Source organism: Zootoca vivipara, chromosome Z2 (assembly GCF_965207765.1).
Source record: "Zootoca vivipara chromosome Z2, rZooViv2.hap1.1, whole genome shotgun sequence".
In the NCBI taxonomy this organism is placed as follows: domain Eukaryota; kingdom Metazoa; phylum Chordata; class Lepidosauria; order Squamata; family Lacertidae; genus Zootoca; species Zootoca vivipara.
In genome coordinates, this window is record NC_142585.1 from 36,295,844 (window position 1) to 36,323,391 (window position 27,548).

The 27,548-nt window shown below is 46.6% G+C and overlaps 1 protein-coding gene across 4 annotated transcripts in view; it reads right to left on the minus strand.

The window, feature by feature from the left end:
- The window catches only part of CCDC180 (coiled-coil domain containing 180), a 57,062-nt gene that overhangs the window by 15,562 nt on the left and 13,952 nt on the right, over positions 1-27,548 (minus strand). For 3 of the 4 annotated variants that reach the window (XR_009557037.2, XM_060270644.2, XM_088664780.1), the window contains 18 exons: positions 23,494-23,582; positions 21,316-21,438; positions 20,332-20,505; positions 18,663-18,778; positions 17,427-17,553; positions 16,549-16,591; positions 15,119-15,423; positions 13,161-13,378; positions 8,696-8,871; positions 7,759-7,939; positions 6,853-6,999; positions 6,070-6,214; positions 5,855-5,971; positions 4,781-4,879; positions 4,418-4,510; positions 3,721-3,914; positions 2,732-2,811; positions 163-295 (listed from right to left, as the gene is read on the minus strand). Coding sequence is in view for 3 of the 4 variants with exons in the window: in XM_060270644.2 (XP_060126627.1) it covers positions 163-295; positions 2,732-2,811; positions 3,721-3,914; positions 4,418-4,510; positions 4,781-4,879; positions 5,855-5,971; positions 6,070-6,214; positions 6,853-6,999; positions 7,759-7,939; positions 8,696-8,871; positions 13,161-13,378; positions 15,119-15,423; positions 16,549-16,591; positions 17,427-17,553; positions 18,663-18,778; positions 20,332-20,505; positions 21,316-21,438; positions 23,494-23,582 (2,560 nt within the window). In the remaining variant the exon portion in view is untranslated. The remainder of the gene's footprint in view (positions 1-162; positions 296-2,731; positions 2,812-3,720; positions 3,915-4,417; positions 4,511-4,780; positions 4,880-5,854; positions 5,972-6,069; positions 6,215-6,852; positions 7,000-7,758; positions 7,940-8,695; positions 8,872-13,160; positions 13,379-15,118; positions 15,424-16,548; positions 16,592-17,426; positions 17,554-18,662; positions 18,779-20,331; positions 20,506-21,315; positions 21,439-23,493; positions 23,583-27,548) is intronic. The other variant, XM_088664779.1, reaches the window with a different exon arrangement.

Here is a 27,548-nt window from a genome sequence, read left to right on the forward strand (position 1 = left end):
GATTTATTTGGGTGTGTTAAAATGCAACATTGAAGTGTCTGTGAGTTATTCTTGAAAAATGTCCTTTCCAAGTGTGTGTCAGTGGGGGTAGGGTACGGTTGGAAGGGGAGGGGGAGATGCCACTGAAACAGAATGAGAGGGCAATTTTATAGTTTTCCTCACCTTCCTGACACCCGCTTGCCAAAGGAACTAGATTTCCGTGCAGACGTGAGAGACAAGTTGGTTTGAACATGGGTGCTTTCGCGATGGGAGACTCCACCAGAGAACGCTGGAGAAAATGGTTTTGGCATAAGCTCTAAGAAAAGATGGAAGAGGACATTAAGTGGCAGGTGGGGACAGCTCAGAAGGTCAATGGCTTCCAGTGCTTGCTGGGGCCCCAACATCAGGAATGAGAGAGCTCCACCTTTTCTATCAGGCCCACTACTCTCACTTTGCACAGAGATTTTAGAACAGGGGTCCCCAGACTTACCGCACAGCGGGCCGGAGGGTGGGGGAGTGCGCGCCCGTGCGCATGCGCACACGCACACGGGCGGGAAAAAAATCACCGAAAATCGCTTGTGCGCATGCGTATGGGCCTCCCCCGACCCGGAAGTGCATCGGAAATGACCTCTTCTGGGTCGGGAGAGGCCCATACGCATGCGCACAAAGGATTTTCTGCCGATTTTTAAGATCGTCGCTGCGCCGCGCGCCATAAGAGCGGGCGGCGGGGGTCGTCGCGGGCCGGATTGGGAGGCCAATTGGGCCGCATCCGGCCCGGGGGCCGTAGTTTGGGGACCCCTGTTTTAAAAGCAATGTTTCCATGCAACATCACTTCTGAATTGAACAGGAGCAGCGGGGTGGATCAACAGGGTATGCCTTAGCCAAGATCCTCACCAAATCCTGAAGCCAGCCCCATTTGTTGGGATCACACCTCCTATGGTTGTCTCCAACTAAGCTTTAGTCAGAGCAGACCTATTGAAATCAAGGAACTAAGTTCATGTTCATTTCAATGGGTTTACTCTGAGTAGGAACAGCATTGAATACAACCCTAAAATGCACTCTCTTCTCTTGGGAGAGAAGCTGCCTTCTACCGAGTCAGACCCCTGGACTATCTAGCTCAGTATTGTCTACACTGACTGGCAGAAGCTCTCAAGATTTTCAGGCAGGGGACATTCCCAACCCAACTTGGAGGTGCTGGGGATTGAACATGGAAGCTTCTGCATGCAAAGCAGATGCTCTACCACTGAGCCACACCTCTTCCTTGTTGTGCTTTGGCTACAGAGTGTTACAGGCCATGTTGGCAGAACCTTGAGATTGTCAGAATGCTGGTAATTTGTTTTTGTGAACCTAAGTTTATTTCTAGACCTCATGGTTGCAGAGAAAGGCTTGAAAGTGAGCAAGGCATCATGGGAATAATGGAAGCTGCTTTATATGTCCAGAAACATGGTCCGTCTAGCTCAGTACTATCTGCACTGACTGGCAGCAGCTCTCTAGAGTTTCAGACAGGGTATCTTTCCCAAGTCCTACCTGGAAATGCCATTGGGGATTGAACCTGGGACAATAAATTAATAATGAAGCTTACACTAAAGGAGGCAAAATACTATTACAATTGCAAAGTGTACATTTCAGCGAGGCTTTCAAAGAACCATGTACCCCAAAAAGTAATTATTGTTATACTGAAGAATGCTCTAAACAGCTGACAAAAAGACAAGTTTCTGGATACGGTCCCGTTTCAAATATCTTCCTCTGTTTCAAGGCTCTGATTGCAGTTTTCACAACTGGGAGGACTTCAAAAAAGTTACTCAATTCCAAGACGGGGAAAACCACTGCAATGGTCCAGAATGATAGGCAGGTAGAAATGAATACTTTGTTTGATATTTTGTCTACACTATTGTAAACTTCATTTTTAATATATTGTGGTTACAATCCTGTTGCCTCAGAGCACTATTTCTGAGGTGGTTTTGTGTGAAATGGGGCATAGTGTCCAGCAGCTGATGCCAAACCCAATGCTAGCCAATGCAACCATTGCCAAAACCATGCACTGTGCCCAAGGACCTCTTCTGGTGCCTGCAAAAGGTCTCAGCAAATATCCACCCCCAAATCACCAAAGTGTGAGAGTGACTGCTTGCTCTTCCTACTTGGTTCCCATCTGCACAGACTCCACCTCTCCCTTGAGCATCCGCATGGCGGACATTTTGTGACCAGCAGCCACAGTGCTCTGTCAGAACTCCAATTGCGACCAGTGGGCCCAAAAAGGTTTGGCAACTCTGTGGTGGATAGCCATACTGATTGATAGGTAGCCTACATGTGAAGGTATGTAAAAACAGTGTGTGAAATGATATAGTTAGGAGAATCTGTTTTTGCAGACTGTATTAAGAATATGTTGAGAATGTGTTTTTTTTTTGCAGGGTGGAGAATGTTTGTGCTGGAAAAATTCAGCCTTAGGCCAGTTTGAAGCAGACAATGAATTCTTGCTGAATCAAGCACGCTTTTCCTCAGAGAACGCATCCTGATTTCAAAGTGTGTGTGTGTAAGGCTAAGGCAAGGGAATGCTTCTATATAAGCCTGTGTAATTTATAGGCCTGTGAACTCTGCTTTTGCAGGTTCGCAGTGGCTGCTGCTGTTCTGATCTAGTAAAGCTGTCTTAACCATTGCAACTGGTGTGGTTAATTGAAGGAAATCCGTTACAACCCCCTGAGCTAAGCTGTGTGGCTGCAATGATTGCCTGCATGGAAGGTCTCCTTGTGCCCACCTGTTCCTGTTCCTGTTGCAGCGGACTGCAAGCGCTCTTTCTCCTGATTAGCATCTGTCAGTCTTCTGGAGCGATGGGATCTGAAACAAGCTCAACACAGGTTAAGACTCAGATCCTGGGAATTTGTAGGGGATTTCTTTTGACCCATAAAGCTTTCTTTCAATTTTTGACATTATTTACAAAAACAGAGGTCCTTCCAGTCTTGCATTCCCTTACTTGTATTCCACTATTTGACAAAGCAATTTAATCTTTCAGTGAAGTCAACACTCCATGACCTCCCTTCCCTCCTTTGGACTAGAGCTCAGTTAACTTGTCTCAGCCAATTCAGTGCACTTTATTTAAGCATTCTTTCTCTGTTGGAGTTTGGTGACACTTCCATTTTCTGGCCCACATCATTCTAGCAGTTGGGTAGCCAACATGAAGTCCTCTTTATGTTGTTGGGATTACAACTAACATCATCCCTGACCATTAGCCACACTGGCTGGGGCTGATGGGAGTTGGAGTCCAATAACATCTGGAGGGCACCACATTGGCTACTCCTTGCCTCCATTAGGGTGAGTGGAGCGCCACCCTACCAACCACAGTCTGCTCTCAGTCAGTCTCCACCTGCCTGCCTTCTTACAACCAGTTCAGGGAAACTAGTCACTGGCTGTCAGCTTCCTCCTCCTTAGTCAGTTTTGCTCTCTTAGCAGGGAGGAGGATGGGAATAAAACAAGAATTAACCAGCTGCCTGTGATTGGCTCTGGTTCTGCCTGCCTCTGGCTTTGGCTCCATCTCCTTTTGGGTGTCCCTTCCTTCTGCCCTCCCAGTCCCAACAGTCAACAGCCATCACTGCTACCATTCTCTGCAGTAAGTTTAAAAACCATCTGGAGGCATTTATTCATGAGCATCTCCCACCTTGCTGATGGGCTTGGGGTTTACTATGCTCTCAGTCTCCACCACTTTTGCAAGAACCAGAACCATCCCACCCCCTCCCCTTCAATACCTACCCAATGAGGTGCTTGATCACACTAATTGCTGCATCATCAAAGGCCGGCTTCCCCATCCGGCTTGGGTTCAACAGTGATGTGCATTCAACACCCATCACAAATGTCTTGCTCTCCTGCAGCATGCTGTCTGATTGGATGGAGGTTGTCATGGAGGTAGGGATTGTGGGGTCTTGTACATAAGAGAACACAGGGTCCTGTGTCAGAAAGGAGCAAAACAGATGAAGCATCCTATTGGACCAAACCAAAGGTCAATTTTCCCAGCTTCCGGCTTCCAATGTTGCTAGCCAAGTGCCTTGGGGGAAGCCATAAGAACAACATAGCAACCTGCCTTATACTAAGTCAGATGGTTTATCCTTTTAGTTCAGCACTGCTTACACTGACTGGCAGTAGCTCTCCAGGTTTCAGGCAGGGAGTCTTTTCCATGCTTACCTGGAGATCCTGGGAACTGAACCTGGGGCCTTCTCCATGTGAAGCAGATGCTCTACTATTGAGCTATAGCCCTTCCCCAAAGGGGGAGCTTTAAGCTTTACAGATCCACAAATTTTCCCATCAACATCATGTGTCATTTTGCCCATTGATTGCCAGGGAACTGTCTTCTTGCTTATGTTGCTTCTTGTGTAGCAGTACATTGTACACAAATGGCACCAGAGAGACAAATAATCATCATCACAATCATTCACCATGTGGATCTATTTACCAGTTCAAGCAGGCAATTGAGATACATGCTTCTCTTCTTCAGTTCTTCCATCACAAACTTGGCAAACTCATAGAGTGCTTCTGAAGTTACAGACTGAGAGAAATAAACAAACCAGGCACTAAATATGCATTTTTTTTCAATATAAACATATACATATATATTAACATCTCTATTTTTCTAGAAAAAGAAGTGCTAGAACTCACCATGAGCACCTCCCTCATTCTCTTAGAATGGGAGTGGTGGCCACCTGAGAGGTGCCGGAATTGAGTTCTGGTAAGTTCCAGCTGAGAGAATTCCATTTTGAGAGAAAAATGAAATGAAAACTGAAAGAATCATTTTCAATTGCATGCTGTTGGAACTTACTTCCTTATCTGCAGTGGGATGGGTACAAGCATCAATCCTTCTGGTGAGTTTCTCCATGTAAGAGTTTAACGTCTGGGTCTGCCAATTGGATTTTGCCACCTAGGAAGGAAAAGGGGGAACTTGAAGTCAAAAGCTTAACTGAGATTCGCAGAAGGTAAGTGGAGAAAGGTCTTCCTGGCTGACACTGATACAAGGGGATATGGGACTTCCAGCGGCAGAACTACAATTGGGCAAATGCATTTCCCCAGATGTGTGTTTACCAGTTAAGGAGAAAGGCAAGGGTGGGGAAATTTGCAGGGGATAGTTTTGTGAGAATCCATCCCCCAGTGGTCTGAGAGCTTTATACTGGTGGTCTGCAGTGCATCTCTGGCCATGCATGATATGTTGTTTCAGAATCCTCCTTGTCTCTTTTGCCATCTTCTACTCAGCCTTTGCTGTAGAGAGCCAGTGTAGTGTGTAGTGGTTAGAGTGTCAGACTAGCGCCTGGGAGATTAGGGTTCAAATGCTCCCTCCACCCAGTCATGAAGCTCACTGGGAGACTTTTGGGGCCAGTTGTTGCCTCTCAGCCTAACCTACCTCACAAGGTTGTTGTGAGGATTACATGAGGACTAGTACCAGTGAGAACCAGGTTCAGACACTCACTCAGCCATGAAGCTCAGTGATCACTGCCTCTCAGCCTATAACCTACCTCGCGGGCTTGTTGTGGGGGTTAACTGAGTGTGGGGAGAACTGCATATGCCACCTTGAACTCCTTGGAGAAAAAGGTGGGATGTAAACGCAATGGATAGATGAAATAATAAATAAAAAAGGTGGGTCTCACTGGCGTTCCCATCAGCACTCATTCAGTTCTGGGGGTCCTTCCTGTGCTTTATCCCTTTTGCTGTTTGTGTGCAAGTGCTAAGGGGGCAAGATAAGATGAGTAAGGGCTTGTCAAGCATCCAAGGAAGTAATCTGGAGCCCTTCAAAGCTTTAGGTAAAAAGTCACTGAGCTGGGGGGTAAATGAGAAAGCTCCACGCCTGCCTCTCCCCACTCTGGCAATAAAGTAAAATAAAATACTCTTCATTTATCTTCACCTCTGTCTTGATTTTCACTTGAGTGTTCGTCAGGAACCGTTGGATTTTCTCTATGAAGAGCCGGTCGAGTGCCAGATAACGAAACTTGTTTTCATATCTGTTGATGACCTCTGTAGCCTTGGGAGGCAGCGGGGAAAAATACGAGTTTTTATTCTTCTCGCTGTTCTTGATGCAACCTCTGTCTTGCTAGAACAGGGAGCCCGGCATCTCCTCACCTGCTCCAGGTAAGAAGACTCCATCTTCTCCAGGTCAATCATGATCAAGCCCTCGACAAACTCAATGCGCCCACTCTCCTTGTGCAGGCGCTTGATGAAGCCATCTAGTTCCTCAGGAGAAAAATTCCCTCCGTCGGCAAATAATCTGAAAAAAGCAATGAAAAATACAGGTTAAGGGTGCTATGACTTTGAATGGCCTAAGGTTGGAAAAGGTCCTGTTCATTATTCCACCTGTATAGGAGGATCTTATCCAGACTTAGTGGAAGCTGCCACTTTAGGGCAAGTAGGACACTACCTTGCCTACCCCAGTCTGCCTTCAGCCAGCCCCCACCTGCCTGCTTTCTCACTTACAAGGGGTGGTGGCACCAGCTGCCAGCTTCCTCCTCCTCCTCCTCCTCAAGTCTCAGTATTGTCCCTTGTAGAACTCAGCAGGGGAAGGAGGAGGGGGACAGGAACGTGGCTTAATTTCTACAGTTGTACAAAGCTAAGATAGGGAATTTACAGGCCTGGGGATTCCACTTTTGTGGGTTTCCCAATGGTGGCTACCATGACTAAGTAAAGTTGCCTTAAACACCACAGTGCCAAAATCTTACAAGATTTCTCGAACTCTTGAGAGATCTTGTGAGATTTCTGTGAGATCTCATGAAATAAGCAACAATGCTGGTACCCATTCTCCGCTGGCAGTGGAAGTGGTGTGGCACCCACAGGGGCACTGCCTCGAGAGCTTCACCCCACCTCATGGAATCCACCACAGCAGCCTCTGCTGAACAGATCCTGGCATACCTGCACGCTTTAAGGAAGGCAGTGTTTGTCTCTCGCAGCTTCCCTAGTGCTTCTTCCAAGTACTGCCTGTAGCTCCGAAGGGAGAGCTGCATCACCTCCACATGGTCAATCAGCTCAGTGCGCATATTGCTGCTGAGAGCCAACAGCCTGAGAAAGGAGATGGTGATATACCAACAAAGGTTTTTTTTTAATTTATATTAATTTCATAAAATTTATAAACAGCTTGACTCTAAGAAGCAAATAAACCCTCAAAGCGGGTTACAAAAATGATAAAACAATAAAATTGTAAATAAGATTAATAACAATTTAAGACTTTCAAAAAGTTACAATAACAACTGACTGAAAACTGATGTAAAAATTGCATCAACTTCCTTGGCATCTGAACAGGGTTGCCTAAACAAAAATGTTTTAGCAGGTGCTGAAAATAATACAGTGAAGGTGCCTTCCTGATGTCAATACGCAGGGAGTTCCAAAGTGTAGCTGCCACCACACTAAAAAAAGATTGAGTTCTTACAGGTATTATATGGCATCAGGGGCATTGTCAGTTCCACAGATTAAAGTGATTGTGTGGGCATCTGTGCTGCAACATTCAGCACTAACTGTAGCCTTAAGGGAAGCCCCACACAGGAAGCCCCACACAGAGTGCATGGCAGCAACCCAGTCTTGAAGGAGCCAACCCATAAACAACTGTGGCGAGGCTTCCCTGGTCTAGGAATGGCCATAGCTGTTGAACCAGTCACAGTTGGTAGAAGGCACTCCAGTGACAGACCTGGATCCAGAAGTACCACCAAAATCAAAAGCACTCAGGCAACCTGATGCTGTGATAAGGTGGCCCCTCCTCCACCAATTCCCTGGGATTGAAGAAGCATGGGGAAAAGCTGTGTGACCCCCTCCTCCCCAACTGACTTGTCTGCCCTGGTCTCCGTCAGGAATATGTTCTCCATGTCTTGGATCTTCTGCCGGAAAGTCTTGCTGACACGGTTCTGGTCTTCTCGGAGCCTGGAGAAGGCGGCTTTTTCTTTATTCAGGGCCTCCACCACACCACTGCAGTGTCGCAGTAAGCGATCGTTGTGAAATCGCAGCTCCGCTGAGAGGGGGGTGGGGTGGGAGAATGCTTTAGGTTCAAGCCGGTGGGAGTTGAAAGTAAGATAATTCTGGAAAGCCTTGCAATCCATATTTCCCCAAATGCCATGGGGTGCCACTGCTCATACATGTTTCTTTGTTTGTGCGTGTGTGTGTGTGTGTTCAGACATCGCTGAACAAATTCCCCAAAACCCATCCTTGCCATCGCTTTTTATAAATTCAGCCTCCACAAACTTGTCAACGTTTTGAATTCGATCCTCTGCCTACTAGTTGAGGCCAGGGGACTTCCAATGGGCTTAACCTAACAGCTGGGCACAACCATATATAGCAAAGCTCATTATTCCCCTCCTAGAACTACTGTTTATTTATTGCATTTCTATCCCATCTTCCTCTCCAAGGAGCTTGAGTGGGTATCCATGGTTCTCCTCCTCCCCAGTTCATCCTCACAATAACCCTGTAAGGTAGATTAGGCTGAGAGGCAGTGATTGGCCCAAGGTCACCCGGCAAGCTACATGACTGAGGGGAATCTGAGCCATGGTCTCCTGGGTCCTAGTCCTCTGTCTAAGGAGTCCCCTCTTAAGACTTTCAGCACTCTTAACAGCCCCCAGAATTCTTCTGGGGAAGCCATGACTGTTTAAAGTGGTATTGTAGTGCTTCAAATGTCTGGTGTGGATGTGGCCTTAGTGTTAGTGGGGAGTAGGTGGGCTAGCTGAAAGAACCGTGTCACATTGGTAACAAGTAGCAGTGAAAACATCAGTACCCATTCTGACATCGTAGATATCCTTCTCGATGCGCTCCCGCCTTGGCTCATGAAGGTGAGCGCGCAGCTGCACTTCAGAGCTGATCTCTTCTTTCTTGGAGTCCACGATGACCCAGGCCTTGGACAATGTCTCAGCATACCAGTTCTCCAGGTGTTCAAAAAACTGCAGCCGGATTCTGTGATGGGGAAAGAGAAGGAAGGGAAAAGTGGGGGCATCCTTCTGCTTGCAGGAACAAACATCTCTCTCATAAGTTCACATCTCTACTTTCTCAGTGTTCACTGTGTTGCATCATGTGATGTGGGTGAACCCCAGAGCTTCACAGGCTTCTGGCAACTCTGGCTATGCTTTGCTTCAGAATTTTAAAAGTAGGAGACACACTTTGCTCCAGGTTTATGGGAAGAAATGTCCATCCTGAGGAGCTAAGCACCCTCCCTCCACATTTTTTTAATGAGCTTCTGTGCTAAGCATTTCTGTTGCTCAGAGATGGTGAGTCAGAGATGTGATGGGAAGCTTTATTTGTGGGTGGGCCATTTGTTACTTATATGAAAGGCCAATCATGGGGGTGGCAAATCCTAACGAAATATGGCTTGTATTTTGTATGTAACCTTTGATTTGTACTCTTTCTGTATCGAGTCAGTTTGTTTTTGTAACATCTAATTCAATGTGTAGTCTTGAGAATGCATTTTATAAAGTAATGGCTGTGAATCCATTTTTTCTTTTTCTTTTAAATATTTATTTCATATTTCTTATTGGATTCTTATTTTAACTTCATCATAAAGTCTTGAAAAAAATGGGGGGGGGGAGAGAACAGCAATAATCCTTCCAAGACCACCATTGAAGGAGGTTGCAGGTTCAGAGGAACAAATACATTCAAACTTCTATCATTCCTTTCTCCCAATATACTAAAGATCCTTAGGATCAGATGCAGTAGCATGTCCAGAGGGTAGTCCACAGCCAGAAGCTCATCTTGTTTTGATTTTTATGCTGAAAGATGCCTTGAACAATCTTCTTCTTGTTCCTGTTCTTCTTGCAAAAGGCATTTACCTGGGAGGCTACGTGCCTCTGTATTAATACCGTAAGATTGCTTAAATAATCTGGGGAAATTCTACCTGTGACATGGCACCCTGCAAAACATTGTAGGGTAATGACTCAGAAACAAACTTTTTCTGCTGCTGCTCCTATATTGGGAAAGGCTCTTCCCTCTGTCACACATGAAGCAGCAGCCATCAGTCGCTTCAGACATCTTACAAAGACGTGTCTCTTTACCCAGGCATTCTCCCTGGCCTATAAATCAGACCTGGATTTATGTGTTTGAAATCTACGGGACGTCTGTTTTCTGCACTTTTGTTCACACCAGTTTCTATATTGCTGTTTTTCAGGGTTTGGGCTGCATTTTTGTTTTTACTAACATACGGTATTGTTTGTTTCTAAAATGTACTTGTGCCCCGGCTTCCCAGAACTGAGACACAAGGCTGCTCACAAAAACTAAAAAAGACACAGATAAAACACACAGGAAGCTAAAAGCATATAGAAGATGATAGTCAAAAAAGTAATTAAACTATAACAGAATTAAAAACTATAACTGATGCAAAAATATATATATTAAAACACTGTTGTGCTATTTAAAAGCTCCTTATTTTAAAAGGCAGAACATATAAATTAGGGCTCTTTGCAGATGACCTAATGGTCACAACATCAGACTCCTTGAACACAGCAATCTCCCTGACCAGAGAACTCAACACATTTGCAACGGTGTCAGGCCTACAAGTAAACTTAGCAAAATCAGAAGCCATGTGCTTCAACACCCCTCCTCACAACCAAAAAGAACTTACTAATATCACCAATATAAAACTTTGTCACACCAAGTTCAGATACCTAGGGGTACAAATAACCAAAAACCTCAACAAATTACACCTTCATAATTACAAACCCCTGTGACGGCAAAAAAACCAAAGACCTAAAGAGATGTTACAATATGGATTTCATTCTCTCAGACAAAAAATGGCCATGATCAAAATGGTCACCCTCCCAAAACTAACCTACCTATTCCAAACCCTCCCAATTTGGATCCCAACTTCGCATATGGTAGGGAAAATTACACTCTTTTATCTTCTCACATAGAAAACCAAGAGTAAGCGCCAAATATCTTCACATCCCCACCTCAGCAGGAGGATGGGGCATTCCCAGCATAGAAACATATTACAGAGCCAACAAAATATGCCTTATAATCCCATGCATACTAGAAGATGAGACAAAGCAATGGATACACCTGGAGAGGGAATCAATCGAAAATATCTGTACCACAGCATATCCATTCCTCCCGAACAAACTAAGGAAAATTCCCATAACACTTAGTAGGTACACACAAACCATGCTCAAAGCATGGAAAGCAGAAATAGGCAAATTATCCCCAACCCCATCCCCACTAATCCCCTTGGTTTACCACCCATTATTCCACCATGCAGCACAAAACCTCCAGATAAAAACCTGGCAAACCAAAGGCGTATATCGCCTAGCAGACTTTTATAACAATAACAAACCTCTGTCAACACAAGAAATACAGGATAAACTAGAAAACACCCAAATACCCTGGTTAGCACCACACCAACTACAGGGCCGTCTTGAGCATATCTGGCGCCCTGGTGCGAAGATCCCTCCGGCGCCCGCACCCCACCCCGTTTCACAGCGCCCGCCGTGCGGTGCCCCCCTGGTGGCCCGGCGGCCTGGCACCCTGTGCCACCCAGCCTTGCCGTAGGGCCGGCCCTGACTAACTACACGCCTTCTTAAACAATCCAGCAGTAAAATCAGCAGCAACTCGGCCTCTGACAACCTTCGAAAACCTCCTCCTAACGACAAAGGACATGGCAAAGGGATGATATCTGCAATATATAAAATACTACTACAAAATTCCATGAGTCCCCTAGACACAATCAAAAGACAATCCATTTCAACTTTAAATCCATATCAACAAAACAGAAAGAACTCACTCTGAAACTTACCTACAGGTGGTACCTAACACCAAGAAAACTAGCGCTAATACGCCCAGGAACCTCACAAAAATGCTGGAGAGGGTGCACCTTAACAGGCACATATTTCTACATGTGGTGGGAGTGCCCCAAAATTCAACTATTCTGGACAACAACCATGTGGGAAATAAGTAAAATAACCAAGCAAACATTAGAAATGACCCCAGAATTGGCCTTATTAAAGATTTCCCAAGACAATAATGCCCAAGTACACTACAAAGAACTCATAACTCACTTACTCTCTGCAACCAGAAGCACCATAACCAGACACTGGAAAGACCTGTCAGGAGCAAACATGGACCAATGGTACCAAATAGTATGGGAAACAGCCCTACTAGAAAAATTAACCAATAAGCTGAAACTGACACGGGACAAATAGAAGACGACTTCACCCTGGTATGGTTCCCCTTTATCACATACACAGCCCAACAGGTAAATGACAAAAATCCACCAACAACATACAAATCAATATGGCTAACCTAATCCAAAACACCCACCCACCCCACTCACACACGAAACAAAAACCACTACAGCCAACCACAAATGAATAACCATACCCTAAGGCTGACCCCAACCTCTCTCACCACCAAAGGAACACAAGGTAACAACAGAGAACCTACACAAGCAACGCTAACAACCCCCCCAACGTATATTACTGTAAGTAAAATAGAAACACTGTCACCTGACCCCCCCATCTCTCCCCCATCTACTTCTATCCCCCTCTTTCTTCCCAATGTCTCAACAAATAAAACTGATTTGTAAACAAGTTATAAGAGACATTGCATATATTTCTGTAATTCAAGAAAATCTTTAATAAAAAATAAAAATAAATAAAAGCCCTTTCTTTAAAAGCAGTAGGCTCCGAAAAGCCTGCTGGAACAAAACAGTCTTCACCTGCTGACGGTAGGACAACAATGAGGGAGCCAGTTTGGCCTACCTAACGAGGTAGTTTTGAAGTCTGGGAGCAGACTTTTCAAACACCATGTACCACTCAATAGATTTTTTTTTTAAGCGGCATGTAAATATTTTAAATTAAAACATATAAATAAATGCCATTAAACTACAGGTTGATTGCATCTCACACAGGCTTTGCTTACACAAACACAACTTTATGTACTCAACAAAAAATAATAAATAAATAAAAAGTGGATAAGGCAGCCTTGTTTGCCGGGGGTCTTTCCCTTCATAGAAAGAGTTTTAAGCTCACTGACTTGCTTACTATGCTCTGAGAGGACAATGCCAGGGCTCTAGAAGCCCTTGCAAGATCCTGCAGGGCAGTCTGAGATCGTAGATGGCCCCAACCTTATGAGATCTCAGGGGTTGGGGTCAGTTTTGGCTTTGTGCAATTTTGCTTTTAAATACAAACCACTGGAATATAACCCACACAGAAGATGGGATTGACCTGTAAACTAAGAGAAGAGATTGAAGTCCTACTCACTGCCTTCTCACATCCGTAAAGAAACTCTCAGAGAGGTACACTTGCTCCAGGTAGGAGGGCAGCAAATTCGCCTTCAGTTTCCCCACATAATATTTCTCAGATTTCTTGATTTTAAGCTTTGGTAAGTTCAGAGCGACCTTGTAAGTGTTTCCACTGGATGTAGTGAAGAACTCAGCATTCATTTCTATCTGGCGTGACGGTGACCTAGAGAACCTTACCTGTGGATGGGGCAAAGGGAGAAACCATTGACATTGGTTCCCAATTAAAAGCAACGTTTAAGCCAATGGATGGCATAAGGTAAAAATAGTTTGCAGGGAGGCTAGATGATGTTCCAGCAAATGAAGGGTTTCATCCCACACCTTTCCAGTGCAATTCCTCATTGTTTTTCTTATCACAGTATGTCCAGTCTTGTGGGGGAACTGGGCCTGCTGCACAAGGCCTCTTAGGCTGCCTAGGTTTAAAGAGTATAACTTCCCCCGAAAAAATCTTGCACTTTCCTAAGGATGATGGGGGTTGCAGCTCTTTGAGGGCTAAACTACAGGATTCCAGGGACATAGGAATCATGCACTTTAAATATATGAAGAAACGTTGCAGTGCATGTGACATTTTTGTTTAGAGAAAAGGCAAGGAAGACGCTACATGATGCTTAAAATTGTGCATGGCAGTGGAATCTGATGCCTAGTAAATTGGTTAAAATGTACAAGAGAGGGTCCAAACTGTGTTGGAAACAAGAAGAGATTGAGGGATCTTTCAAACATATGTGGTGGCAGTGTAAATAACCCCCCCAAAATTGGAAGATGGTTTATGATGAGCTCATTCCCCCCGAAATTTACATTTCTGAAGAAACCAGAAGCCTTTCTATTAGCAATAATTGATGATGAGCTCCCTGCAAAGCTATATATATATATTTAAATGCTACAGCACCAGCAAGAATAGTGTATACTAAAAGTTGGAAAGAAAAAGAAACACCAACAAAAGAACAATGACTGTATAAATTGACAAAATGTGCCGAACTTGCAAGCATGACAGCCAAAATAAAGAATCAAGGTGGAAAACAAATAAAGGGTGAATGGGAAACTTTTGGGGAGTACTTAAAAAATGATACTTAAATGAAATTACAAGTAGGGGTGATTCTCTGAACAACAGTTAAATACAAATAAGAATTAGAAAGGAAAAATTAGGGTGGATTAATATACAGTGGAACCTCGGTTTATGAACACCTCGGTTTACGAATTTTCGGTTTACGAACGCCGCGGACCCATCTGGAACGGATTAATCCACCTTCCATTACTGTCAATGGGAAAGTTCGTTTCAGTTTATAAATGCTTCAGTTTATGAACAGAGTTACGGAACCAATTGTGTTCATAAACCGAGGTACCACTGTATGGATATACAGCAGTGCCAGACATACTACAAACGCCATGGAACCCTAGGCTAGGAAGTCTATATGGAAATAATATTTGATGGTAATGTATGATATGTAAATAGAAAAATGCAAAATGCTATGTGCGCGCGGCACACACACACACACACACAAATAAATGTGCATGGCATGGAGAAAGTGGACAGAGATTTTTCTGCCTCTCATAATAACAGAACAAATGGATATCCAACAAAGCTGAATGTTGGAAGATTCAGGACAGATAAAAGGAAGTCCTTCTTCATGTAGCACATAGATCACCTATGGAACACACTTCCACAGGAGGTACTGATAGCCAATAACCTAGATAGCTTTAAAAGAAGATTGGACAAATTCGTGGAGGAGATGGCTATCAACAGCCTTTACCATGATGGCCATGCATGGCCTCTATGGTTGGAGGCAGAAATGCTTCTGAATACCAGTTGCTGGAAACCAAGGGAAGGGAGAGCACTCTTGTGCTCAGGTCTTGCTTCTTCTATGTCTTTCTGTGTTTGCTAAAGGAGTCCAGTTCCCCCACCCCAACCTGGTGGAAACTCACAGATGCTGGTGCTGTGGCATCTTCCACATCACGGACCTCAACAGCCTCTTGTATAGTAGAACTGCTCCTTTCATCGGATTTCTCCACATTGTCACTTTCCAGGACAAAACTGCCCCTGTCTCTGGGGATGGTTGCTCCATCGCTTTCTGGAGCAGAGCTCTCTGAATCCCCCACTACGGCAGTTTGGGATTCCTCAGCTTCTGGGTTCACCTCCACCTGCTGTTCCTCTTCCTCTTCTTGTTCTTCTTTGTTCTCAGAGAAGCCCTCCTCCATTCCTTCCGATTCCTCGACGTCCTCCCCCATTTCTGCCCAAAGAGCATAAAATGAAATTATTGTGAACACAGGTGCCATCTACAGCGCTCTGAAGAGGAAAAATTAAAGCAAGGGAGGTTGCCTCATTCCTCAACCCTAGGGAGCTTACAGTTAAATTTTCACAGGTGGGGAGGGAGACAGCAGAGGGAGGGGGCAGAAGGAGAGAGCAATGAGGTAATTGTGAGTGAATAAACTTAACATGCATTTAGACTGCACATGGAAGGCTGTAATTCCTTGCATTTTTAAGATTCTAAGTGCTTTGAGACAGATACCTTCCTCCCTTTTGTCCCTCTGAATTGCTAGGCATATGAATACTAAAACAACAGCAGCAACAACAACAACAACAAAAAACCCCTTTTTAGCCAGAGGGCCACATTCCCTTCTGGGTAAAATTCTGAGGGCCTTATGGCAGTGGAGGCTGGGGCCAGAGGCAAAAGTGGGCAGAACACAAATGTAAATTTCACCTTAGTGCTGATTTCTACACACACTCACCCACCCTCCCACGGCTCTCCTACCTCTGTCCAGGCAAGCAAAAGGCAAAACCAGAGTTCAAGGACTTAGCCCAACTAGGCAAAAATATGCAAGGAGGGGGCGAAGCAGGGCTAGTAGACAGTGTGGCCTAGGGAGCCGTATTTGACTTCTGGGCCTGAAGTTCCCTACCCTTGAGTTGCAAAAAGGAAAAAGGAAAAAAATAACATAAGGGTCACCTCCAGAGGGTTGGCATGAGGGTGTTGGCGAGATGAGTTCTTACTTTCCACACTTCCGTCTCTTATAAGTTAAGTAGTCTCACTCAAGGGCAGCCTCCCCTTCCTGAAAATCTTGGGGGGAGGTGGTGGATTTTGAAGGAAGAGACCTTGGGGTCGGTTTAAACAAACTGGGGTGAATATTTGTGGAAAAAGCAAAGGCCTTTACCATGGGTTGAAAAGTCAATAGACAAGGGGCCTGTTAGGTATGTGGTGGGAGGGAGTTCCAAAGGATAGGTATCATCATACTGGAGGAACAATGCCAACATCATGTGGAACAGAATGCCTGATTGGATGGTACTGATTCTCATGATTGTAAGAGGCAAAGTTGTGCTTTTTAAAATACTATATTACACAGTGGAGGATAGAAATTACCTTCCTCTTCTTCACTCATATCCCCAGTTCGCTTGAATGGCTTCTGGTTGTTGTTGTTTTTTTTTAAGAAAGCAGGAAAAGAAAAAATGTCAAGAATTAAAAAGGATAATTCATTATTTTTCACAAATAATACTTAATGCATGGCATCTACACAGTGCTCTTGAGTGCTCATTGCATGCCACTGACAGCATTTTATTTTGAACTCTACAAGAACTCTTTCAGGTAGGTCAACACAGGTTTGGAAGGCCGAGTCTGAGAGAGAGAAAATGCATTCAGATGGCATGTTCCCGATCCCTCAAACCATGTTCAGGGGCTTTTAACACATTGGAATCCATGCTATGCTCTTCATCAGCTTTGTGTATGTGTGGGGGGTTGCCATTTCCCTGGGGATAAACTCCAACTCCACTCCTTTTTCACACACTGTTACTCTACTTCTTCTGAGTCAGGTCAGAAACGACTGCTCAAGAGAACTAGGAATGTCACAAATGCAACTGGGCTCTGAAGCGAACACGTTCACAGTCCATCAATTTAACTGAGTTCAAAGAAAGAAATGACAGAATCCCCCCTCCTTTAACAGGTATCTTCATGAAGCTGACTAGGTGACCTTGGGTCACCACTCGCTCCCAGCATAACCTACCTCACAGGGTCATTGGGAGGAGGAAATGGGAAGGGGGAAAATTATGTACTGCCACCTTGAGCTCATTGGGAAAAAATGTAAAAAAATAAAACAAATGAAAACAGCAAATAAATAAATTACCACCTGTATCCTTTTATTTCCATTTTGTTTGCTAGATGAACTGAGCAAGAAGTCAATTTCAGTGTAGGGAAGGGGAACATGTTATAAAAGTGTCAAATTCAAAGTCTTGTTTTCTACATACCCCTTTGTAGACCTCACGCACATTAAAATACCGGCTGACAGAGGTGCTGTAAGAATTCAGGCTGCGTAAAATACACTCTGGATAAGTGGATAATTTAGTCAAGAGATCTTGCTGGAAGGTTGTATATCTGTAAACAAACAAAGAAACCAAAACTTTTAAATTATTTTTACTTATTGCATTACTAGTCCACCTTTTACTCTAAGGAGCTCAAGGTGACATACATGGTTCTCCCCCTTCCTCATTTAATCCCCACAACAACCCTGTGAAGTACCGGTAGGTTAGGCTGGGAGGCAGTGACTGCCCCAGGGTCACTCAGTGAGCTTCAGGGCTGAGTGCAGGATTTGAAACCTGGACCTATTTAACAATTTTGCCACAGATATTATCTGATTGTGCAAGAATTCATCAAATATATGCAATGTAGGATTAATGGTTGACATCAGAGGCCACTGCAGTAGAAGTCAACATTCAGTAACAACAGACACCGTGTACATCTGCCAGAATCTGTCGGCATCCCAGCTTGCAGCAATGAACATTCAAACATCTATGACTGATGACTTACATTTAAATTGAGTAAACATTCTGTGAACATCATTCGTTCAAGCAGAACCACTGAATCAAGAATGTTGGTTTTGGATTAGGTTTTGGATTAGGATTCTGAATTTTGATGGCAATTCTTGACAAGAAAATCTTCTTTAACTGGAGAGAGTGGGGATAGAACTAACGACTTGCATGCTGTATACAAAGCATGTGTCCTGCTACTGCACCTCCTCAATGTGGGTGTAGACTTGGCATGTGTAACTGGCAAGCCAGCATGCCCAACTGTCAGGGATGGTGGGGTTTATAGCCCCAAACATCTGGCTGGAGAAGGCTGCTCTAAAGCTTTAAAACATGCAGCCCATGGTGGCTCACCAGACTAGGCATCCTCCCTGAAAAGTCCCAGCTCACATCTTAGAATTCCAATGCAGCCTCAGTCTCAGGCCATTCACTGTTTTGTGCATCAGAGAGCACATTGTTCTTATTGGTTGACAGGCATACCTAGGGCAGCATTTGCAGAGTTTTCTTTTAAAGCAAGTTTATAGTCCCTATGGCTGTGGAGTTAAGCTTCGAAACATGAAGTGAGAAGGGCACAGCAGCTTGTTTGTCATTTCATAGGATTTATATACATACTGTACATATATCTATCTCTAGCCCAAAGCATTTGTGCTTCCTCTGCCACCCGCACTGCTTGAAACATACCCTGCTCGAATGAAGTCCAAAACATTATAAACCTTCTCCAGCTGGGCCTTCAGTTTTTCATCGGAACTTTGGGTCCTCAGTTTGTCCACGGCCACATCCAGATTAACTTCCCTTAGCTGACCCCATATAGAAGGAAGCAGTCAGCATTAGAATGATAATAATAATAATAATAATAATAATAATAATAATAATAATAATAATAATAATTTATACCCCACCCATCTGGCTGGGCTTCCCCAGCCACTCTGGGTGGCTTCCAACAAAATATTAAAATACAGTAATACATCAAACATTAAAAGCTTCCCTAAACAGGGCTGCCTTCAGATGTCTTCTAAAAGTCTGGTAGTTGTTGTTCTCTGACATCTGGTGGGAGGGCGTCCCACAGGGTGAGTGCCACTACTGAGAAGGCCCTCTGTCTGGTTCCCTGTAACCTTGCTTCTCGCAGTGAGGGAACCACCAGAAGGCCCTCGGCGCTGGATCTCAGTGTCTGGGCTGCATGGTGGGGTGGAGACGCTCCTTCAGGTATACAGGACTGAGGCCATTTAGGGCTTTAAAGGTCAGCACCAGCACTTACAGGAGGCAATAAGGGCCACCAACTGGGTTGGCTTCAAAAGACGACTGGACAAATTCAAGGAGGAGGTTAAGGATATCGGTGGCAACTAGCCATGATGGCTGTCAAAGGCAGTATGGCTCTTGAATACCACCAGCTGGGAATCAGAAGTAGGGAGAGTGCTCTGCTCATGTGCTGAGTGTGGGTTTCCCATTGGGGCATCTGATTGGTTACTATGAGAAGAGGATGTTGGACTACTATGATTGGCAACTATGTTGGAAGAGGATGATGGGCCAGAAGTCAGGCTCTTATTATGCTTTCATGTTATCAGAGTCAATGTGGTGCTATAGATATAGAGCAGGGGTCCCCAGACTTACCGGCGTTTGGGCCGGTTCCCACCGCGCCGATCGCGCGGCGGGCCGGAGGACGGGGGAGCGCGCGCCTGTGCGGGCCGGCGGGCAGGGGAGTGCGCGCCCGTGCGCATGCGCACGGGCGCTTACTGGCGCGCTTCCAGGGTGGAAAAAGCGCCGAAAATCCGTTGTGTGCATGCGTATGGGCCTCCCCCAACCCGGAAGTGCACCAGAAATGACCTCTTCCGGGTCGGGAGAGGCCCATACGCATGCGCACAAAGGATTTCCGGCGCTTTTTTCCCGACCCGGAAGAGCGCTGCCGCGCTGCGCGCCGTAAGGGTGGGCGGCGGGGGTCGTTGCGGGCCGGATTGGCAGGCCAATTGGGCTGCATCCGGCCCCCGGGCCATAGTCTGGGGACCCCTGATATAGAGTGTCAGGCTAGGACCGGGAGACCAGGTTCAAATCCCCCACTCAGTCCCGGAGCTCACTGGGTGAGAACAGAATGCTAGACTAGGTGAACCTTCCAGCAGAGCTGTTCTTGCTTTTCTCCATAGACTAAGGCAAAGCAAAATCATGGAAAAATAAAAAATGCAGATCAAATTGTGCAAATAAATTTTGTAAATGCACATGGCTGTTTCAAGATGCAAGAGTTCATGCAGATTTGCCAACAAGCTTTCTTCTTTTTACCCCCACCAAAATCTCTGATATGGCCTACCACATTGTATCCTCTGTCCACCCACCCCTCACTAAACCAGACCCCTGCTCTGACCTTGTTTAGATTTTCATGCTTGTTCCGGCATTCGTTCATTTTACTGTGAAGCTCGTTTTCATGACGAACAAGGCTGCATTTGTGGTTATCAAAGAGAGTGAGAGCATCCTGAAAGTACTGGTAGATGTTCCTGCAGTTGATTTCTGTGTGCTTAACCAACTGTTCTAAGTGGTCCTGAAGAAAAATCAAGCGGAAAGAATTTGAAATTTAGGATTTTTGTTAGCAGACGCAACCAGCATTTAGCTGAGGATGGGTGGGGCCCAATTTAAATCAGCGAGGACCAATCTTATTCACAACCTCCTCTTTCCAAGGAAACATCCAGTGACATAAATAAAATAGAGGAATGCATCTCAAAGGTGCCTGTTGAGGCATCTGGGTTGCATTGCCTGGACAGCCTGATAGATATGCTGGGGAGGAGCTGGTGAAGAGTGTGGCCCGAGGAGAGAAGGGTGCCTAGGAAAAAGGTGTGATGTGGGAAGAACCTAGAGCAGTGATTGAAACTCCCATTGTTTCTGAGCTAAGATTTCAGATTAAAATTGCAGAGTGCAAGGAAAGGACCTTTTTCTGTCTCCCCACTGCCAGATACTTCTTAAGAAGAGACCCTCTTAAGAATATTAGGGGGTGGGTGGGCAAGGGAAGGACTAGACCATGTGAAAAATGAACATAATATTTTATCTGCAGTTCATTAATTTCCAGCTTTGTATTCTTGTTATAAAAAAAAACCGTGCCTAAACATTCTGTTGTTGTGCCCATAACATAGGTTTAAGGTGCCATTTAGCTCCTAGCTTTCATATTTCAGTTTCTAACACTGGTCCTGAGGGTCAAATGCAGAGGCCTTGAGGGCCATATCTGACCCACAAGGAGAACTGCTACACAGACCATGGGTTCTCTCAATCTGAGTTGCAGCAGGTTCATTTCTGCAACTCTGATCCTGCTTGGATGCGTTGCAGGAAACATATTAGGAAGAGACACTGGCAAACTTACGTCCATCTTTTCTACCTCCTGTTCAAACCGACTCTGCAACTTCCCAACTAACTGGTAGAAATTTGGATTCACAATCCTTTCAGCCTCATTTTCCGTGCAGATTTTCTTATCTATCAGTTTGTTCTAAAATTAGAGAGGGAGAAAGCGTTATTAGTAGCGAAGTTCATAAATATGCAGCCTTGGCTCAACTGATGTGTTTCAGTTATTATGAATTAATATTGCTTTTCCTTTACAGCAGGGCTCACGGGCCACATGAGGTCTGGTAAGTGTTGCGATTTGGCTCATGATACCATTTCCCTATAAACCACACCCACAACCATCATAGATGACATCAGGTGTGGAGCAAGTAAAGATGTGGATGCAAAAGAATAATCAGGAGCTTAAGATATGCTGCCACTTGTTCCTTGGCAAGTGAGGTTGGCTAATCAACACTGGCAGTTAGTCACTTTTTATTTAACAAAATTTATACACTGCTTGGTTGTAAAAACGGCAATCCCCTCAAAGTAGTTTACAAAAAAAGATAAAACAACAAAATCCTATATAATAAAGTGCAAGTGTCTCTGCGTCCAGATTCCCTGTGTCCCTGTGTCCGCGCTACTGCGCATGTGCCCCACGGACACAGGGATTGGACGCAGAGACTGCACGTACACACATGTGCACGCTCTCCTCACCCCCCACCCCTCTGCCTACAGTTTACCTGCAGCCGCCAACTACCGCTCCCGGCTGCTACCCCCGGCGACCAGCAGCCAGCTGGCGTTGCGCACACGTGCTCACACTCTCCCCCCACACCCTGGCCGCTCCGCTTTGACCTTTCAGTCTCCGAAGCCCCATCTCATGCTGGAGGTGCCTTGCCGCGCACCTCCAGCATGGGACGGCGCTTCCTCGGCGAAGGCAAGCAGGCGGGCTGTCTGCCTGCTTGCCTTCGCCGAGGAAGTGCCCGCTGCCGCTTTGGCTCGGCGGCGGCAGCGCTTCCTCGGCGATGGCAAGCAGGCAGACAGCCCATCTGCTTGCCTTCGCCGAGGAAGCCGAAGCGGCAACGGGCACCAAGGGAAGCCAGCTTTGGCTTTGTGGCGGTGGGAAGAAGGGGAGGAATTCCTCCCCTTCTTCCCGCCACCGCCAAGCCAGTCCCCGAGCCAAATTGTGCCGCGGTGGGGGCTTTTCGTCATTTGCCTCCCCCTTGGCTTGGGGAAGGCAAACGGCGAAAAGCCCCCGCCGCACCGCAATTCGGCTCCGTCCCCCGCGCGCTTTGGCTTGGGGAAGCAGGCAGAGAGACGGCAACAGCCCAGGAAGCTGCGGGCTCTTGCTGTCTCCCTGCCCGCTTCCCTGAGCCGTATTGCATCGGGGGACAGAGCCGAAGATCGGCGGGTGCTGTTTGCCGGGGTTGACAAGCCCTGGCAAGCAGCGCCCGCCGATCTTTGTGTCCCAGGGCTTCCCCTCCTTTCCCGCCCGGCTAGCGCCCGTTTACTAAATGGGCTGAATGACACTAGTGATCAATAAGTAGATTTAACAATGGTAACAAAATGATCAATAAGTAGATTTAACAAAGCATTCAAATAACAATAAACTAAGAATAGATTAAAACTCACACCAACTTTCTAAATACCTGGGTGGACTTGTCTAAACAAAACCGTTTTTATCAGGTGCCAAAAAGGGTACCCTGCCCACCAGTCAAATCAGATATGGATGGACTCCCAACTCCCTTCATGCCTGACCACTGGCTATGATGGCTGGGGCTAATAGGAGTTGTAGTCCGACAACACTTGAAGGTACACTACAACAGCTACCCTGATCTAAGATCTGGCAGTGGGGAGTTTACATCTTACATCATCATCCCTTCCAGATCATTAGCCGTTACAGTTTTCAAAAATATCTTCATTGTTTTCAAAAATATCTATATTGGCATCTCTATGCTGAAGGCACACCTCTTTAAACTGGCTCCTGACACTTGGGATGCATATATTAGGGCCTATCTTATTACTGTGATGGTCAGTTTAAAATGCTTTTAATATTGTGTTTTGATTGTTTTAATTTGCCCTGGGACCTTAGAGTGAAGGGTAGGTAAATAGTAGTAGTAGTAGTAGTAGTAATAATAATAATAGATTTTCACTTATTCTCAGCTGCAGCCAGGCTGAAAAACAGAATCCACATATTTTCAACAAAACTGATTGACCCACTAACCTTACACTCCTGCACCTTTGACAAACACTCCTGGCAAACTTTCTCGTACTGGAGGCGGATTTTCATTAAGTATTGGACATTGTGGGTATCTTGAGACAAAAATTAAAATTAACACAAGATTGGATATGGTGATTACAAGATTGACCCGGAAACTACAACTAACCCAGAATGCGGCAGCTAGACTGGTGACTGGGAGCAGCTGCTGAGACCACATAACACCAGTCCTGAAAGACCTACATTGACTCCCAGTACATTTCCGAGCACAATTCAAAGTGTTGGTGTTGACTTTTAAAGCCCTAAACGGCCTCGGTCCAGTATACCCGAAGGAGCGTCTCCACCCCCATCGCTCTGCCCGGACACTGAGGTCCAGCGCCGAGGGCCTTCTGGCGGTTCCCTCGCTACGAGAAGCCAAGTTACAGGGAACCAGACAGAGGGCCTTCTCGGTAGTGGCACCCACCCTGTGGAATGCCCTCCCACTAGAGGTCAAAGAAAACAACAATTACCAGACTTTTAGAAGGCATCTCAAGGCAGCCCTGTTTAGGGAAGCTTTTAATGTTTGATGGATTTCTGTATTTTAGTGTTTTGTTGGAAGCCGCCCAGAGTGGCTGGGGGAAGCCGGCCAGATGGGCGGGATATAAATAATAAATTATTATTATTATTATTACTTTCTGTTTGTGACTGTTCTGTTCCATCTGAATAGCTTTACTTGTTTTTTATCATTATAAAGATTTCATTTTATTTCTATAATGGTATATTACATTCTTGTAGCCTGCACTGAGAACTTAAAGTGAAGGGTTATAGTTAGGAAATCTGGTAAATACGTATATAAATTGCTGCTCTAAATAACCTGTGAGGGACAGGGGATATCGCGAAGTCCCTCCCCTCCTGAGTTCAAGCCCATCCCCGAGCACAGGGGAAAGCAGAGAGAGTTCCGATTCCAATGGGGAAGCAGGAAGTCGTGTCCGAGGCTCAGGCAAGGTAGAGGAGCCAGGGTCCCAGGTGGGACAGGAAGGGGCGAATAAGGGGGGGAGACCCATCCCCCCAACTCCGGAATTACGCAGAAAGAGGAGGGGAAAGAGGATGGGTCTGCCAAAGCTTTTGTGTTGGAGAAAGACGCGCCAAAAGCCATTCGGAGGTTCTGGAACCGACTGACCACATCATTCCGTGTAAATAGCAATGACTTCAGCACTGTAAATACGCAGCACCAATAAAAGAATAAAATGCAGAGCTGCGTAGCGTCGTTACTCTGAAGTAGCCCACTCCGGCCACTGTGACAGCAACCTCCGAATCCTTTTTTGGGCTACTTTGGAGTTGCAGGGATGAGCGTGTCAGAGGCGGAGAGATGGCGGCAGATCGCGGAGACAGCCCAGCAAGAACTGCAGCAGCTGTCGCTGCAGGCGCAGGGGGAATTGAAGGCAGCTAAAGAAGAGACTAAGAAGGTCCAGGACGACCGGCTACAACTTGCGGAACAGGTGAGAGCGCTACAGGAAAGAGAGCAGGAATTAAGGGCGGTGGCGGTAGACCTCCAAAACAAGCTGGATGCAGAGAAAAACAAGGCGGGAGGGGCACCCCAAGTCCAAGTGCTGCCAGGAAGGAGAGCCGGGACCCTAGTAAGCAAGTTCAATGGAGACCCGAGGGAATATCAGGGCTTTGAGACTGAGATTGTGTATGCTCTTGAGCTGCACCACGATGAGTTCCCTGATGATGAGCACAGGGTAGCGTTTATTGTGGAGCACCTTACCGGGGCAGCCAGGGAGTGGCTAAGACCGTTAATCGCAACAAAGAATCCTTGCATGAAGAATGTCAAACTATTTCTAGAAGGTTTGAAAACGATGTATTCGTCCGATAGTCATATGGACCAGACTAAGGAGGAACTTCATAATTTACGCCAAGGAAATATGACAGTTCGCGCGTATTGGGCGAAATTCACCATGCTGGTGCACAGATTGGGGTGGGAACTAGAGTCACCCCCAATGCAAGCGGCGTTCTACTTGGGGTTGCATGAGGAGGTGAAGGATGAGCTCTCGAGAGGTCCAAAGCCCAGTAATATGGATCAGCTGAGCAAAGCGGCTCTGGCGGTGGGGGTGAGACAGGAATCCCGGTGGAGCGACAAGCAAGCAACGCGCGCAAAGCGGGCTTGGTTCCCACGGTCGCAGGAGAAGCCACTCCCCCAACAACCCTTTCAAGCCACGCCTGGGGCCAGCCAGGACCAGGAACCCATGCAGATTGATAGCGCGCGCGCGGGGGCTTTTCAAACCCCAGCGGCGCCAAGACGCAAGGAGGGAAGGGGTGGGAATTGCTTTCTCTGCAACTCCCCCCAGCATCTCGTCAGAGACTGCCCACATCGCAGGGAGTGGCAAGGAAAGGCGGGAACGGTTGTGCCCTCCCCCACTGATGCAGCACCACAGCAGGGAAACGGGAAAGCCTGGCTGCAGGAGACAAGGGGCAGCAGCCAGGCACAGTCAGCAGACAACAGCCCCAGCCCACCCACCCGCACAGAGAGGAGCAGAGCCAGCCCACCCCTCCCAGAGCAGGAGTGGTTCTAGAAGTGACGCTCACGCTCCCAAATGGCTATCCCCTGACGGTCCTCGCCCTAATTGACAGTGGGGCGTCAGCGAACTTCTTCTCGAGAAACTTTGCAGAAGAGCACCAGATCCAGCTTCTGCAGCTGGATTTTCCTCTGCACGTGGCGACCATTGACGGCAGAGAGCTGCTGGGAGGGGCCATCACTCATCAAACCCCCCCCATGAAAATGACGGTGGGAAGGCACTCAGAGACACTGGCATTCAACGTCACCACCATCTCAGACCCCCCCATCGTCTTGGGCATGAGCTGGCTGGCGCGCCACGACCCCTCCATCAGTTGGCACCAGAGATGCATCACTTTTGGATCGGACTTTTGCCTGGAACATTGCATGCAGCACCAACCAGGGGAGGGGCCTCCCATAGCCACGGTGGCCACCATGCACGTCAAAGGGGGTGAGGCGATACCCAAGCCGTACTGGGACCTGCAGGAGGTCTTCAGCGAAGCGGAGTCCGACCACCTACCCCCACACAGGCCTTTTGACTGCCAGATCAACCTGGTGCCAGGGGCAACTATACCCCCAGCCAAGCTGTACGCCATGTCAGACCAGGAACTGGAGGATCTGCGCGCTTTCATCGACAAGAACCTCAAGCGGGGGTTCATCAGAGAAAGCAAGGCAGCAGGGGGCAGCCCGGTCTTCTGGGTGGACAAGAAAGACACGCAACAGCGCCGTCTTGTGGTGGATTTTAGACGGCTGAATTCAGTGACAGAGCCAGTGGCTTTCCCCATGCCCAGAGTGGATGATCTCCTGACAGCGGCACGCAGGGGCAAGATTTTCACCAAGCTAGACCTGAGGGGGGCGTACAACTTGATCAGGATCCGGGAAGGCGATGAATGGAAAACCACGATGTTCACGCCTCTGGGCTCTTTTGAATATCTGGTGATGCCCTTCGGGTTGCAAGGGGGCTCAGCATGCTTCCAGGCCTTCATGCACCACGTCCTGGGGTCCCTCCTCTTCAGGAAATGCTTGGTCTTCCTGGATGACATCCTTATCTATTCCGATGACCCAGTGCAGCATGTGAAAGATGTCAGGGAGGTGTTGCAGCGCCTGAAGGAGAACCACCTGTATGTGAAGCTGGAGAAGTGCAAGTTTCACACCAAGGAGGTGGACTTCCTGGGCTACAAGCTGTCAGACAAGGGGCTGGCGATGGACAAGGACAAGGTGCAGGCCATCCTGGACTGGCACAGCCCCAGGACGCGCAAAGATGCCCAACGCCTACTAGGCTTCGCCAACTTCTACAGGAAGTTCATCAAGAACTTCTCTCGCGTTACGGCTCCCATCACTGACTGCCTGAGAGGCAAGCAGAAGTTCAGGTGGACACCAGAGGCGCAAGCAGCGTTCGAAAGCCTCAAGAGGGTGTTCGCCTCAGACCAGAACCTGTTCCACGTGGTTCAGGACGCGCCCCTACGCGTGGAGACAGATGCTTCTGATAAAGCTGTGGGCGCCATTTTGTTGCAACTGGACGCCAACA